At 50.1% G+C, this 15,528-nt stretch overlaps 1 protein-coding gene across 1 annotated transcript; it reads right to left on the reverse strand.

Annotated features, from left to right (window-relative positions):
* Positions 1-397: 397 nt before the first annotated feature.
* LOC108931224 (uncharacterized protein C6orf132 homolog) lies at positions 398-14,120 on the reverse strand. Its single transcript, XM_018746872.2, has 5 exons — positions 13,909-14,120; positions 4,713-4,810; positions 3,110-3,200; positions 1,114-2,851; positions 398-903 (listed from the first exon to the last, which is right to left on the reverse strand). Exons 1-5 carry the CDS (start codon positions 13,991-13,993, stop codon positions 807-809), a joined length of 2,109 nt encoding a protein of 702 aa, XP_018602388.1. The 5' UTR covers positions 13,994-14,120; the 3' UTR covers positions 398-806.
* Positions 14,121-15,528: the final 1,408 nt, after the last annotated feature.

Raw genomic sequence — 15,528 nt, forward strand, 5'->3', positions numbered from 1 at the left:
CCGGGCGGGAGAAGAATCAATAAAGTGCGAAGCGCTCACATCGGGCCTGAGTTCGCTGCTACAGCACAACTACAAACACTTTAGAATGAGAAAACAACACGTTTGTGTGTCTGGATACAATAACTGCACAGAACAGACACAAGTACCTTCTTTCCATACCATATTTATACCAGATACAAATACCAGAGACAGAGAAGAGATCTCGCAACTTTGCCATTATTTAGTGTATTGAGTAAAAATACTTTTACAAAGCATTTCATATACACAAAGACTAAAAACGGTGCTTTTCTGAAGTAAACACATGCTCTATATTTTTTTTCCCACAAAATTTCTTTAGAGGATTACAGTCTCATGTAATTTGCATTTACAGGATGCTTTTCTAGCAACTTACAGCAATTTACCCATTTAGACAGCTGGGTAATTTTGGTGGAGCGAGTGTAGGACAAAACCCCTCAGACAAAATCCCCCTAGGAGGTTTTTGTCCTGGGGGTTTTGTCTGGACTCCTGGCTGGAGCAGTTTAGGGTTAGTATCTTGCTCAAGGGTACTACAGCTAGAGGGGGGATTGGAACTTGCAACCTTCAGAACCAAAGGTGGCAGCCATAACGATTGCACTACCAGCTACCCCCGCTTTGTTAGCTTCTTCTCCAGTGGTTGGCAACTCATGTCTTCTTGTTCTTAGAAGGCTGGTAAATTCAGCTGTCTTTTGTAGCATTGAAGACCCCCATCAACAACACCTGTTGCCATGGTAGTGAACACGTAGGGGTACACAGTGGCATGTCTTGTGGTCTCATGATTTCTTGTATCTTCATGAAGAGTCTCCTTTCCTGATCATGGTGACTGGTTGTTCTGATCCCGGTTGCACTCTGAAGGTCATGCCGTAGGACTGCTTTGACGGAGGTTCACTGTCAGAGTAACGAGAGCAAACAAAATCAGGAAAAACTTGCCAGTCATAACTCACCAAATCGGAACCGAAGGAGAATAAACATGTAAAGGTGTAACTTCAGCTTGTGCTCTTGTACAGGAAGTAGTGGCACATTTTTCATTCTTACAACCACAAAGTGTAATGCAGACAGATTAAGCCTTCAGGTTCTTCAGTCTTGGACAGTACGTACCTGTTGGCTGTTTTGAGCACCTTCTTGGATATTTTGCTCTCCAGCTCACTGAGGACAAGGCTGTGTGCTTGTGAAGGCAGGGTTCTTGGGTTCGATTCGTTTTCCTTCACGGTTGTAGGGCGTTGCCCAACAGAGGTATCGCAGTCTTTGTCTGACTGAGACTGTGACCATTTTTCTGCACCAGTAGTACGTCTCTCATCCATCTCCAGCTTCTTCTTCTGTAAGATGCTCTGGAGGGTCTTCTGGCTGTCAGAAAGGGAGGTTGCAGCAGAAGGTGCCTCAAGCTGACCATTAGGAGATGACACCTTTGTGGATTGCTTGGGTTCTGCAGACAGTGTGAGGCTTGAGAGGGAAATTTCAGCTGGGCACAAAGGGGGAGGGCAAGGCACTAAGCTAGGGGGTGGTCCACAATGGGGGGACTCGTCCCTTATATCTTCCCCAGAGTTTGCGAATTCCGGTGGGGGAGGGATGAAATCCACAGCATCCTCCTCCCATGGAGGGATTGGTGACGGTGTAGAGTGGCCTGTGTCCTGGCTCTCTCCCTGTCCTGGAAAGTCCTCCACATGATAAACAGTAGATGCTGATGGGGAAGATGACCGAAGATGACTGGTATCACTTAGGCTGATTCCCACAAAGGAGGCCTCACCGATGGCACTGGTTTCAGCCTGCTTGTTTGAGGTGGCAAAGGTCTTGCGCTTCTCTCTCTCTTTGGCAGCAAGCAGAAGGCTCATGGGTGAGGTGGTCTTCTCCTTTAAACCTGTGGCCCTGCTTCCTCTGTTGTGGTAGTATGGCTTTTGGCCACCCTCCAGTCTGTGTCTTTTGCTAGACTGGGTCATGATGTAGCTCGAGTTTGGGCTAGCCTCCACCAGCTTGGAAGGATGTTCTGGGATGGGTTGAGTGGCTCCACTGGAATTACTTGAAGTCACAGATGATGCCAAATCCTGGAGAGGAAACTGCTGAGCCTCTCTTGTGCCACTCGGAGGAGGGGCCATCTGGTTGTCCGTGACATCAGCCAGGTCTTTCTGCAGTTGGGCTTCTGCAGCATTGCTCTTGGCTGGCTTATTAGGAGCAATCTGCCTGGCAGCCAACTCTTGACCCTTGATAGGAGTAGGAGCCTTATTGTTGGCTTGAACCACAAATGGATCTGAAGGAGACTCCTCCAGTAAGAGTATGGGCTTTTGCTTTGGTTCAACATCTTTTTGGCTACTCAGAAGACTGGTTTTGGCTATGTTGTACAGCTTAGCCTTGTTCTGCGGGTTGAAACTGGATGGTGCAGCATCTTGGGAAGGTGGAACTGGGCTTGGAATCTGTGTAATCCCATCTTGGCTGGAGATGGAGGAAAGCCTGTGTGGCTTTGGAGGGGGAACCTTCTGGATCCTGGGACTCGTGGGTTGTGACTGCCCCATGGATAAATCAGGAAGTGAGAAGGGGGTCACAATGCCATGTTTAGCAGAAGCTGGACCATGAGACTGCATGAATGAACCAGATGGAGAAGCACTGGTGCTGGATGGATCTGTAAGAAACTTCTGAGGTGGAATCACTGAGATGGACTGAGGCTTTGGGGATGATGGTTGCCAGGTGGGAGGAACTGAGGGTTGGTATGGGAAGCTAACTGGAGCAGGAGGGGTTTTCTGAGGGGGTGGGGGTGGAGGCTCCATAGGTGGAGGTGGAGGAATGATGTCCTGTCCATCAAATGCCTGAAGACCAGAATTTCCACTGCGTAACATGTTCATGTTTGCTGAAACATGAGAGAAGGTGGTGAGTCATGAGATCAAGTGCTAGAAAAAACAAACAGAACCTACTCAAAGTTACTGTTTGAGACATTAATATGAATGCATTTTACCTCAAGATTTATGTTGCAGATGAGCACAATGTATGAAAACCACCAAGTACTTGCTCAGTTACATCCTAAATGTGTGCGCTTCTCAATACAGGAAGTGGAAGACTCTATGACCTTATAGAGAAGCTAACATGTGCAACCAAGTGTTAACAATACCTTTCCCTGCTGGTGTGGCACCGTTGGCCGGAGGCAGGAGGGGTACTGTCGGAGTTGGGACAGCCAAGCCATACAGGTCATCAGGGGAAGACTGGCAAACAGGACCAAAGGCACACTGGTCACACAGCTGCTGGTCACAGGTGAGTTGACAGGTGTGACAGACAAGGTAAAGGGCTACAGGGTTCTCTGGGTGTCTCCAGATTTACCATCGGCCTCTGGGGAGCGAGAGGAACTAGGAACAATGATTTCCTCAGGAGCACACCCTCAAACTCCTGTGCTTCACACAGCTAGTGGCAGAGTTTACTGTGGCCCTGGTCCACACCTAGAAGAGGTCACCTGGGCTGAAACATGGAGAATGCATTTCACCTGGGGAGAAACCTCACAGGGACTCCAGTTTCATGAGAAAGAGGTTCTCTTTCTCAGGTGACACCAGGGAGCTCCTCACACAACTCCGTTCTACGTCTACAGACACACCCTTAACCTCAGAGGTATGCCTTTTTACCTCGAGTGGTACACTCTTGAGGGAAACCTGATAGACACACACACTTTCACCGCATATCATGGATATTTTTACCTTTTAATCATTTTCACCTTGACAAGATCACAGCCAGTTCCTCAGCTCTTGAGAGAAATGAGCAGGAGCACAATGTGAGCTACCTATGAGCTACCTGTGAACTACCTGTGATCTACCTGTCATTTCCCAGTGAGCTTACCTGTGAGCTACCTATGAGCTACCTGTGATCAGCCAGTGAGCTACCTGTGGGCTGCCTAAGAGCTACCTGGTGGTCATCATTGTATGCACCGTGTGTAGGCTTCATGTGCCATTGCTAAACTCTGAAAAGCCAGTACATTTGAACCATACAAATGTCCCATTTCTACCGTAGTAGAAGGCTCTGTTTTCTCATACTTTACTGCAGCAGGAATCAGCAGCCCGTAAAGTGCAGCAGGACCACGATTGAGAGCTTCTACTCTTCTCCTTGTGAACTCAGTCTCTTACAACAGTATTTTTTTCATTTATTGCAACTGCTGATTGAACATGGGAATATGACTGGATGAAACTTCTACAATGAACGTGTTTCACGCTTTGCACTGCACTTTGCACTGTCTTCCAGGCTCTGTACTGTCGCTCATGGCAATACAGAGGACTACAGGGTCTCCGTGTTTCTCTCACAGTGATACAAAACATGACACAGCGATGCTGCAGGTGACCTGTGATTTTCGTTTGAACTCAAAGCTAAGCAGAAAACTTTTTGCCCAGGATCAAGGCTGAGAAGAAATGAGTCATATAGAGTATATTTATGTGCCACGGTCAATAAGTTCTAAGACTGTCTGCCATGTGTCGCTGCTCTGGTTACGATAGAGCTGTTATACTGTTAGATGTCACACACATGTGCAGATGGCTTGCAACCACAGCAGGGTCATATGGTAGCCAGGCTCACAGCGTCGCCCACAGCACATAAATGTAGGTATAATAGATGTACTTTATTGAGCAACTTAAGCATAAGGAATTGTATGGTTTGATTTCTGACCGCACCAGGAGGTAACAGAAGACACATTTGTATTTCAGCATTTTTGCAGGTGACAGGAGCAACAGAGAACTTACAGCAGATGCCATGTGGTGCTTCACGGTGGGCCGCGGCTTCACCCGGGCCGTGCCCGACTCGGGAATGGCAGCTGAGCCCAAATCCAGGACCACATTTTCTGGGGAGAGGACAGAAGAGGGAATATTCTTCATGCTTCATTCGTCTGGGTACGTTACTGTAATTACAGTTAAGTTCTTTTGGTGGGGGCTGGAAAACCGTTATCCCCGAGGTTTGAACCTGCAAACCACTTCTCCGTAACCATAACAACCTGCGCTGGAGTGGAGGTGACGTCTCTACAGTATAACAGCAGACATGTGTTTCCTGACTTGGCCGCTTTCTTGTTATGCCTTCATTACTGTGCCCAACTTACAGAGGTGTTTACTAAAATATTCAATCTCTCATTACAACAAGCTGCTGTTCCAACATGCCTTAAATCCTCCATAATCATTGCAAGTCCCCAAGAGACCAACTGTAAAGTGTCTGAATGACTGTCGCCCAGTGGCCTTAACACCCATAGTCATGAAGTGCTCCAAGAAGCTCGTGCTTTCACACATCAGAACCATCATCCCACCTGATCTGGATCAGCACCAGTTTGCCTACTGGGCAAACTGCTCCGCAGAGGATGCCATCACAATAGAGCTCTCCAGACCGCTCTGACACACTTAGAGGGACCAAACAGTTATGTGAGGATGCTGTTTGTGGACTTTAGTTCCGCATTTAACACTGTCATCCCTCACAAACTGGTCAGCAAACTGAACAACCTGGGCCTCGGTTCCGCTCTGTGCTCAGGGGTCATGGACTTCCTCACAAAGTGACCGCAGCAAGTCGGAATTGGTAACCACACCTCCTCCACCCCCATCCTAAACACAGGAACCTCGCAGAGCTGCGTGCTGAGCTCCATCCTCTTCACGCTCCTCACCCACGACTGCACCCCCCCTCCACACCTCCAACTCCATAATTAAGTTTGCAGACGACACCACAATAGTTGGGGCTGATTTCAGACAATGAGGAGATGGCCTACAGGCATGGCGTGGTGAAGGCGGCCCGGCGCATCGTCGGGACGGAGCTCCCCAACCTGGACGCTACCTATGCTAGCCGACTGAGGAGGAAGGCCGACAGTATCACCAAGGACACCACGCACCCCGCTCACTCCCTGTTTGAAACGCTGCCGTCTGGGAAACAATTCAGAACAATAAAATCCCGCACCAACAGACTGAGAAACAGCTTCTTCCCCAGAGCTGTGGCCTCCATCACAACCCTCCTGAACCAGAGAAAACTGATTCACAAAAGCCAGTTGCTGTCTTCATTACAACCCAAAACCAACCCCCCAAGGCTTCTAGGGACTAAGGACTCCAAAGTTTCAATCCAATTCTTATTTATTTATTTATTTCAAGTGTTCTTTCTGCTGCTGTTCTTCTGAGAGTTGCCACACAAAATTTCCCTGTATTGCATACAAAGACCAAAAAGTATCTTATCTTATCTTATCTCATCTTATCTCATCTTATCTCTAATCGGTTCTCATTAAAACTGTATTATTACAACATTCAGGGAAACAGGTGACAAGAGGGTTTCAGCTGGTGCTTTGCAATCTGATGGTCTGGGGTTTGAGCTCCACCTCAAGCTGTATTACCCTTGATCAAGGTACTTACAGTGAACCACACCCACACACACACACACACACACACACACACACACACACACACACACACACACACACACACACACACACTGTCTGAAACCGCTTGTCCCATCCTGGGTGTGCCCCCTCCAGCTTTGCGCCCTGTGTTGCTGGATTAGGCTCCGGTTCACCGCTACACTGAACCAATGAAATAAAAGTTATCCTGCTGCATAAATGGGTAAATTACTGCCAGTATTATAGCATTTATGCCTAACATTGTGAGTTGCACTGGAAAAAAATGTCGTACACAATATTGATGAATTATACCGATAAATAGCACTGATAAGTGATACAGATAAATGGTACTGACAGATAATATGGATAACTGGCGCAGTGGGTTGGACCGCAGTCCTACTCTCCGGTGGGTCTGGGGTTCGAGTCCCGCTTGGGGTGCCTTGCGACGGACTGGCGTCCCGTCCTGGGTGTGTCCTCTCCCCCTCCGGCCTTACGCCCTGTGTTACCGGGTAGGCTCCGGTTCCCCGTGACCCCGTATGGGACAAGCGGTTCTGAAAATGTGTGTGTGTGTGTGATACAGATAAATGAAACCCATAAGTGGTACTTCTAAATGAGACCAATAAATGAGTCCTGTAAATACTACAGATAAATGAGGCTTATACATGGTACTGATAAATAAGAAAGATAAGCGATACCAATAAATCACACGCTGACTGAAACCGCTTGTCCCGAGCAGGGTCACGGAGAGCTGGAGCCCAGCCTGGCGGGGACATGCACCCAGGGCGAGACGCCAGTCCGTCGCAAGGCGCCCCAAGCGGGACTCGAGCCCCAGACCCACCAGACAGCAGGCACAGGCCAAACCCGCTGCACCACCGCACCTCCCGTGCCACCATACCCCCCGTACCAATAAATGATACTGATAAATGGTACCGATAACGCTGAATTAAGGCCAAGAACTGATCTCTGCTTGAAGCTGTAAGAGAATCGAGAGTTCAGAATTTCAGCAGTTGCCTGTGGTGTCCTGCCCTCCCCAGGATCAGTGTCCATCATCTGCTCTTGTACATCGTGAGGCTTGAAGAACACCTGTCATCCCTCCCTCAGCCCAAGCAAAGACGTCGCTACGCAGAGATGCCTCCTTCGACACCCCGTCAGTCTCTGAGCTTCCAGCAGCGAAGTACCTTCATTCACATCCCATTCAGCAGGAGAGCTCTTGTCTTCCCCTTCTCTGCTTCTGCATAGTTCATGTCAGGTGTGGCTTGTGATGCTTGGTGCTCGCAGCCCCACCAAACCGACTCCACGAATGCACTGACCAAGCACGTTCCCCATGGCTCATACCCAGGGTGCAACTAGCACAGCACCACACCTCCATCCCCGCTCTCCTTGCAGCAGAATGTGGACAAACCTGTGGTTCCTCCTCTGAAAACCTGCTCATGGCAGTCAAAGCTCAGAGCAGACATGGCACAGAGTAGATGGAGGGTCCCACAGGGGAATACAGGAGACACAGCAGAGAACACAAAAGGGCCACGATGGAACGCACAGTTCAGACCTGCACCACGTCTCCTACAGTATAAGAGCATTGGGAGAGGGCACCAGAGACACCCCAGGGCCACACTTAGCTTGGCCCCTCTGAAAGGACTGCTGTGAATGTCGAGCTTTAGAGAAGCCAGGTGTGCTACCTCAGCAATCGGTGAAGCGGCAAGGTGGAGCAAACCTGGAGCTCCTGTCGGAAGACACCTGTTTCACTCTTCCGGTGGTTCATGTTGGTGTGTCACAGCTCCTGGGCTGTAGCTTCATATCAGGGTTCAAATGCAACTCTTTCTGTGTGGCCTTTGCATGTTCTCCCCACGTTTGCTTAAATTCCTCCCGTCACGTGCGTGAGAAGACCATGATACACCACGTCTGCACCCCCAACACGAATACCCTGTGAGTGTTCACTAAGAGTCAGCTTTCAATTTGTGGTACTTACTCTACCCTGTGTTAGCTTCTTATGTGCAGTAGGATCACAGAAGCAGCAGATGACAGGATACCCAGGACAAAGTGTCCTGTGGGCAATCCAGTGCAGCTGGAAGTTCTGGATCTCTATTAGAACATTCTAAGAAGCAACTTGAACAACTATGCTACATCGAAGCCATGAATAAGAAGCTCCTCGCTGAAGCAGCCGATACCAGTGCAGCATCAGTCAACAGTTATTCCCTGGTGAACAAGTCCGCTGTGTGGACAAAAGGACGCAAGGAGAATATGATGGGCGCTGCAGTGGCCAGTCGACCTGAGAGCTTAAAGGGTTCACCTGAAGTTACCTTTCTTATACTCGTCCTTATTACTTTTTTGAAATTTATTCTCGGGTGGACTGATTCTCTGGTGTGAAAGGCAGTTTAAATGGTCTCATGGACAGAGACTGACACCAAAAACGATGAAAGGATGATATTGCAGAAAACAGGATCCATCTATTTCCATGTTGGTCATAAAACACACACTTCCTGGAAGTGAAAATGCTTATTCCATCCAGGAGAACAGTTGCAAGAAGCCCACAGTCCTCGATGTTCAGGACAAAGGAGCTGGTGTGTCAGCGGATGGAAAGAAGGAGTCTCACGGGCCATGGGTCTCCGGAGGCCGAAAGCACGACCTCTGACGCAAAACACGTCGGCAGGAACGTTTGAGTCACCCACAATTACACCTGCACCTCATGTTACAAACACCTGAGTTACAAATGTTTGAAGGCACAAACATTTCCGTTTGTGTTGAATCGAATTTTTCCTCTTTGTACTGCCTGAAATTTTGCTGTTGCAGAGCAAAGAGGGCTTTTTGACACTAGTTGGGAGTAGAAGTAACTAAGAAGGTGGAGAGGAGGGGGGAGAGTATTCTAGAAGGATTTCATTCTGCATATTTTCAGTTACAGTTGACCCTCCCGCATCCTCCCGGGGGTTAGGGGCTCAGCCCCCTCGCAATGTGGAAAAACCGCACAAAATTTTCATCCCCCCCCCAGGCGAACAAAGCGAGCACCTCCAGCTGGGGGGTCGTGGGGGGGGGGGGACTGAGGGAGGCTTCCGCTGTCCGCCATTGTGGCGTTCTGATTCGTGGATATCCACAGTTTTTTTTCTAACTTTTTACAAAATTTAACTTAAAAAAAACTGTGTGTATATTTATGGTATTAAATGATAAAATTGTCACGTCCACGCGCATAACTCAACCAACAAGACCTGACTCTGCTCCAGCACCTGATTAACCGCTCACCCTTTAAAAGACCCTCCTCAGCTCCCGTACCTTTGCGGGATCTCGTCAGGGACAACCGCCCTTCCTTGTGACTCCTCGCTCATACGCATCTCCAGTTCTCAGTTCACATTCTCCGGTTTTGACCCCTAGCTTTGTTTCCCGACCACGTCCACGGATCTTCATTTCGACTCCGATCGCCGATCGACCGACCCTCCGCTTGTCCCCGATACCGAGAACTCGACCCCGACTCCGCTCTTGGGTCTTTCCGTCCCAGTTCTCTCGGCCTGACGTGACAGAAATACCTTAATATTATACATATATTTTATGCATTTATGACTTATGACTTATGATTTATGACTTCGTCCGCAGTGCTACGCAGTTTCCCTGCAACAGACAGAGGCCGGCTCAGGTGAGTGCTCGTGCTCCTTTTATTCACTCAGGTGCAAGGACAGAGGACGGGGGGGGGGGACGGGGGCACCGGGAACGGGTATTCGGGGGCAGGACTTCGGGGACTGCGGTGTCGTCGTGGGGCTCGGGAACGGGGTTTGGAAACGGTGATCGGGCGTGCGTCTGCTGTGTGCTTCCTCCTCATCTCTTGTCTCACTCTCTCCTCACTGGGAGCCCCGGGGGAAGAAATAGAGGCGGCAATTAGTCTCAGCTGTGGGCAGCTGCCCTTGGGCTCTGCCCCTTTTTCTCACCGCCTCGGCGTGCTACATTCCCCCACAGGCCGCAAAGCTCCCAAAAAATTCCCTTTTAATTGTTTGTTGCTGAGCCGTAAAAAAATCGAAGCCGCGATATGGGAGGGTCAACTGTAGATTAGACATTTACATTTATTTATTTATCAGACACTTTTCTCCAAAGCGACTTCCAATGAACTCTATGTGGTGTTATCAGCCCACACACCTTATTCACCAAGGTGATTTACACTGCTAGATACACTACTTACACTGAGTCACTTATCCATACATCAGTGGAACACACACACACACACACACACACACACACACACACACACACACACACACACTGACTCTCTATGTCACTCACACACTATGGGGGAACCTGAACAGCATGTCTTTGGACTGTGGGAGGAAACCAGAGCACCTGGAGGAAACCCACACAGACAAGGGGAGAACATGCAAACTCCACACAAACTGAGTGGGGATAGAACCCACGTCCTGTCGCACCACCCAGGCGCTGTTAGACAGCAGCGCTACTCGCTTTTTATTTTCAGTCCTTCCAAAGTACACTTGAGTTTAATGTTGCTTTGTATTACTGAGGCACGATAAAATACACTGGTGTCCCGTCCATGTCGCATCGGGTCGCACACCCAGTGTTTCCAGGACCGAGGAACAGAGTTCCTGCATTGTATGAGCTCTTGACACAAATAGAAGAACTACACAAAAGTCTTACAGCAATTTTTAGTTCATCACGGCTTCATGTGACCCATGACTAAATTGAGAAATTAAACTGAATTATTAAGCCTTTATTGATTGTGTTGTTGTGGGTGGACTTCAGAACACTTTCTAGTTATGAACAGACTTCCGTTCCCAATAGTGCTCATAAGTAGAGTGTCAAAGTTCAGCCTCGGTAAAAACAAAAAAACATGTTTCAAAATTCCTTCCACTCGAAGTGTGATATAAAGATTTTTCAGTAGAGCTGATTTTGAAAGAGCAACTGTGCTACAAGAAGTTTCAAGATGACTCTGTGAAAGTGACAGGAATTCAGTTCGCATTTGTGGGTGAGTATCTTGTCAACGTGGTAACCCTCAGAGTCACCTCTGCGACTGTTGGGTGGAATCATAAAAATGTGAGCACACAGGCTGGGCAGCGTCACCCAACTGTGGAACGGCCTGACGAGAGCCAACAGAAAGAAGAACTGGCAGACTGCGGCGTCACCGGTGCCCTGGAGGGATCTCGCGTGACACCCGGTACGCCTGCCTGACGACAGACGTGCGACAGCCTGTATGTCAGTGGTGCGTCTCATCTCGAAGGCGCCTGGACTTGGTACCCAGTCATGGAGGAGGGCCGCGTCACATTATATATGTATATATGCGTATAAAATACACTGTTGCCACAAAGCTAGCTACGTTGTACCAGGGTAACACGGCTGCTTGCTCAGGCTGTCGGGACACATTCCCGTGGACACAGTGGACAATCCAAGGGGACGATGAAATGATTCGGCCTTCTCGTTCTCACTCGCCGAGTACTGTTAACCACTTGTCCCGGCCGGGGCAGTGGTTCAGGGCCTGTCCCATGTGCACAGGGCTCTGGGCCAGGCGGAGTAAATCGTGGACGGTACAGCAGTACATCATGGCGCTGTCCTCCTGTGTCGTCTATGCAGATCTCGAGCGCAAAATGGGATGGTGCGGTTCAATTTTTAAAAAAGAGCTAAGAACTGCAGCTGCCGGCACTTGTACTCCCAAGCATGTATTTTCACACTCTTCTTCGTGGGTGGGGGCTTTTTTGTTTTCCTCTCCTCAGCCGCCAACTGTCCTACCGATCACCAAGTCTGGACTACTGTTCAGCACCCCAAGTCACTCTGCACTACGAACGCAAATGGAGCCTGACAGGGCTATTGGTCTGGCTTGTGCTCATTTGCTAAATTTATACGACGAATGCGGCACCTCCTGCGTTCCAGAGCGAGACACCCTCCTGCTGAGTGTGTTGAGAGGAAGCGCTACAAAAGCGCCTTGGTGCTGCTACAAGGGCTGGGAACGAAGCCAGAAAAACTGCCTCATCAAGTTGAACAGCCATGATTAAGAGACACCGGTTTCACTGGGCTCCTCCGACGGCACTGTTTCGAAAGGAGGCGGTGATTCGCTCCTTCCTCTCCTGCTTGTTCTCATCCTTTCATACAGACAAGACAAGACAAGAGAGGCTTTACTGTCATTTCAGCCTTACACAGCTGGTACAGTACACGGTGGAAACGAAACAACGTTCCTCCAGGACCATGGTGCAAAAAAATACAAAAATAGATAAATACAGGGCAGGGCCAGAGGGATAGGTTGCGTTGCTGACATCCTCTTCTGTGTGATGTTTGCACCGTGCAGAAGATGTAACGCATACAAACCCCAATAAGGACTGCGTGCCTAAGGGACGAGGCCAATAATGAGTGACGGCTCGTGAGGCAGGACCTGGGCGAAGGCCTGCTCTCACCACACCGACCGTAACGTCAGCACCTGGAGTCTACAAGGAGCCTGCAGGACGTTTCCTTGTGTCACACACGTGTCAGAGTGAAGCTTCTCGGCAAAAGTCTGACGTCGGGACATCTTCCCATGTCTCTTCGGCGGTGGTATTAACTGCACAACCAAGGGGTGCGTTCCGGTCATGAGCGCTCAACTCTGTGGCAGCTGGCTCCTTCCTCACACTTTTCAGCCAGTGATCTTTGTCTCCTGAGCATCTCACGTGCGAACGGTAAGAAAGGTAGAAGACACCGCAGGCAAAGCACTTCAATGTGGCTCACGGAAACACAGCGGTGTCTGTCCTTACAAAACGAAAGTGAAACGTATGGTGTACAGCTCCTCACTGTCTACACACTTTACCACAGTCTTACACTATTGACAGCCCGTTTAAAACCCGCATCATACTTGTGAAATATCGGACTTTGGAAACACTTTGGAAACACTTTGTTTTTGTCCTGGTCTGGGTCGCAGCGGTCCGGAGCCTATCCTGGGAGATTCTGTCGTTGCTCGTGAATGGTGTGACGTGGAGATGAGCAAATGATTCTGTGAAACAATTTCTATTCTATTCTATTCTATTCTATGCATGTATTTCTTTTCAGAGTTCTTCTCACACGGTGACACAGAGCGCTTGAACAAAGCAGTAACATAAATAACACAAAGTCTGGCTATACTGTACAGTAATTTACTGCAGTTAGTGTGTACGGTAACTACCAGAGCTGGACAGTAGGCGAACTGGTCACGGAGGAAAGAGAAAAAACAAGAAGGGAGAAAAAGGAGCCTCTGGGTGGTCCAGGTGCAGATGGCTGATTTAAAAAATAAAAAAATAAAAAAATCAATAATAAATGAATGAATGAATGAATGAATGAATGAATAAAAGAAAAGTGTAGGTAGAGCCAAGTGCCAATATAATATAGTCTGTGCTGCGGTTCACTCTCTAATTTCGGCGGTGCTGTGAGTCCGCGACCCGTCACCTCACCTGTCCCATATTTAGTTAGTATTATACTCTACATGATGATGATCAAGATTCAAGGTGCCCCGGTCGGTCGGTCCCTCTGAAGCGACACGCGCCGACCACCGTCTCCCCACACGGTAACGAGGCGAAACACCAGCCCAGGAACGACGCCCTTCTCAGTTCTGCACCTGACAGGTTTCCTCGACAAGAAGTTCCTCGCGACACTGACTGACTCACCTGTCTCCTTCACCTCCTGCACGGGGGCGTCGTACAGCGACGGGCTCTTCCGCGTGCCCAGCAGGTGGAAGGTGCCTCTTTTCATCTCTCGCTTGCCTTGGCTTGCCTCAGAAGACGTCGCGCGCCGCTCCGCACATTCCTGTGTCTCCGCTCGGTCCCGCAGCCCTCGCGCTTCTGCGCGCGCCACGTTTCGTACCCACGAACAGGGTGGTGAAGAACGCCTCTTTCTCCTCCCCTTGCGCACGGGGACGTAGAAGAGACGCGGTTCACAGGACTTGTGTTACACTGACTGAGTGTTATGATTACAATGAAAGTGTGTGGCGATGACCTGACAATACTGGAAGAAGAATTGCGAAGAGCCGGAGGCTGAGGGGTGAGAACAAGTGCGGTGGACAGAGGGTGGGGAAGGACTGCGGCGGGCAGAGGACGGAGAAGGAGTGCGGTAGACAGGGGGTCGAGAATCAGTGCGGTGGACAGAGGATGGAGAAGGAGTGCGGTGGACAGAGGACGGAGAAGGAGTGCGGTGGACGGAGGACGGAGAAGGAGTGAAGTGGACAGAGGATGCAGAAAGAGTGCGGTGGACAGAGGACGGAGAAGGAGTGCAGTGGACAGAGGACGGAGAAGGAGTGCGGTGGACAGAGGACGGAGAAGGAGTGCGGTGAACAGAGGATGGAGAAGGAGTGCGGTAGACAGGGGGTCGAGAATCAGTGCGGTGGACAGAGGATGGAGAAGGAGTGCGGTGGACAGAGGATGGAGAAGGAGTGCGGTGGACAGAGGATGGAGAAGGAGTGCGGTGGACAGGACGGAGAAGGAGTGCGGTGGACAGAGGATGCAGAAAGAGTGCGGTGGATAGGACGGAGAAGGAGTGCGGTGGACAGAGGACGGAGAAGGAGTGCGGTAGACGGGGGTCGAGAATCAGTGCGGTGGACAGAGGATGGAGAAGGAGTGCGGTGGACAGGACGGAGAAGGAGTGCGGTGGACAGAGGATGCAGAAAGAGTGCGGTGGATAGGACGGAGAAGGAGTGCGGTGGACAGAGGACGGAGAAGGAGTGCGGTAGACGGGGGTCGAGAATCAGTGCGGTGGACAGAGGATGGAGAAGGAGTGCGGTGGACAGGACGGAGAAGGAGTGCGGTGGACAGAGGATGCAGAAAGAGTGCGGTGGATAGGACGGAGAAGGAGTGCGGTAGACGGGGGTCGAGAATCAGTGCGGTGGACAGAGGATGGAGAAGGAGTGTGGTGGACAGAGGATGCAGAAAGAGTGCGGTGGACAGAGGACGGAGAAGGAGTGCGGTGGACAGAGGACGGAGAAGGAGTGCGGTGAACAGAGGATGGAGAAGGAGTGCAGTGGACAGAGGACGGAGAAGGAGTGCGGTAGACAGGGGGTCGAGAATCAGTGCGGTGGACAGAGGATGGAGAAGGAGTGCGGTGGACAGGACGGAGAAGGAGTGCGGTAGACAGGGGGTCGAGAATCAGTGTGGTGGACAGAGGATGGAGAAGGAGTGCGGTGGACAGGACGGAGAAGGAGTGCGGTGGACAGAGGATGGAGAAGGAGTGCGGTAGACAAAGGATGGAGAAGGAGTGAGGTGGACAGAGGACGGAGAAGGAGTGCGGTAGACAGA

The sequence above is a fragment of the Scleropages formosus genome, chromosome 2 (assembly GCF_900964775.1).
Source record: "Scleropages formosus chromosome 2, fSclFor1.1, whole genome shotgun sequence".
NCBI classification, from domain to species: domain Eukaryota; kingdom Metazoa; phylum Chordata; class Actinopteri; order Osteoglossiformes; family Osteoglossidae; genus Scleropages; species Scleropages formosus.

What these genes read in the sequence shown, in the direction of transcription:
- LOC108931224 (XM_018746872.2), bottom strand. Translation starts at nt 13,993, where the DNA reads ATGAAAAGAGGCACCTTCCACCTGCTGGGCACGCGGAAGAGCCCGTCG. An exon ending in TGCCACACCAGCAGGGAAAG is followed by an intron (nt 2,852 to 3,109) that starts GTATTGTTAACA and finishes CTCATGTTTCAG; the next exon opens with CAAACATGAACATGTTACGC. An exon ending in GTGCTCAAAACAGCCAACAG is followed by an intron (nt 904 to 1,113) that starts GTACGTACTGTC and finishes TTACTCTGACAG; the next exon opens with TGAACCTCCGTCAAAGCAGT.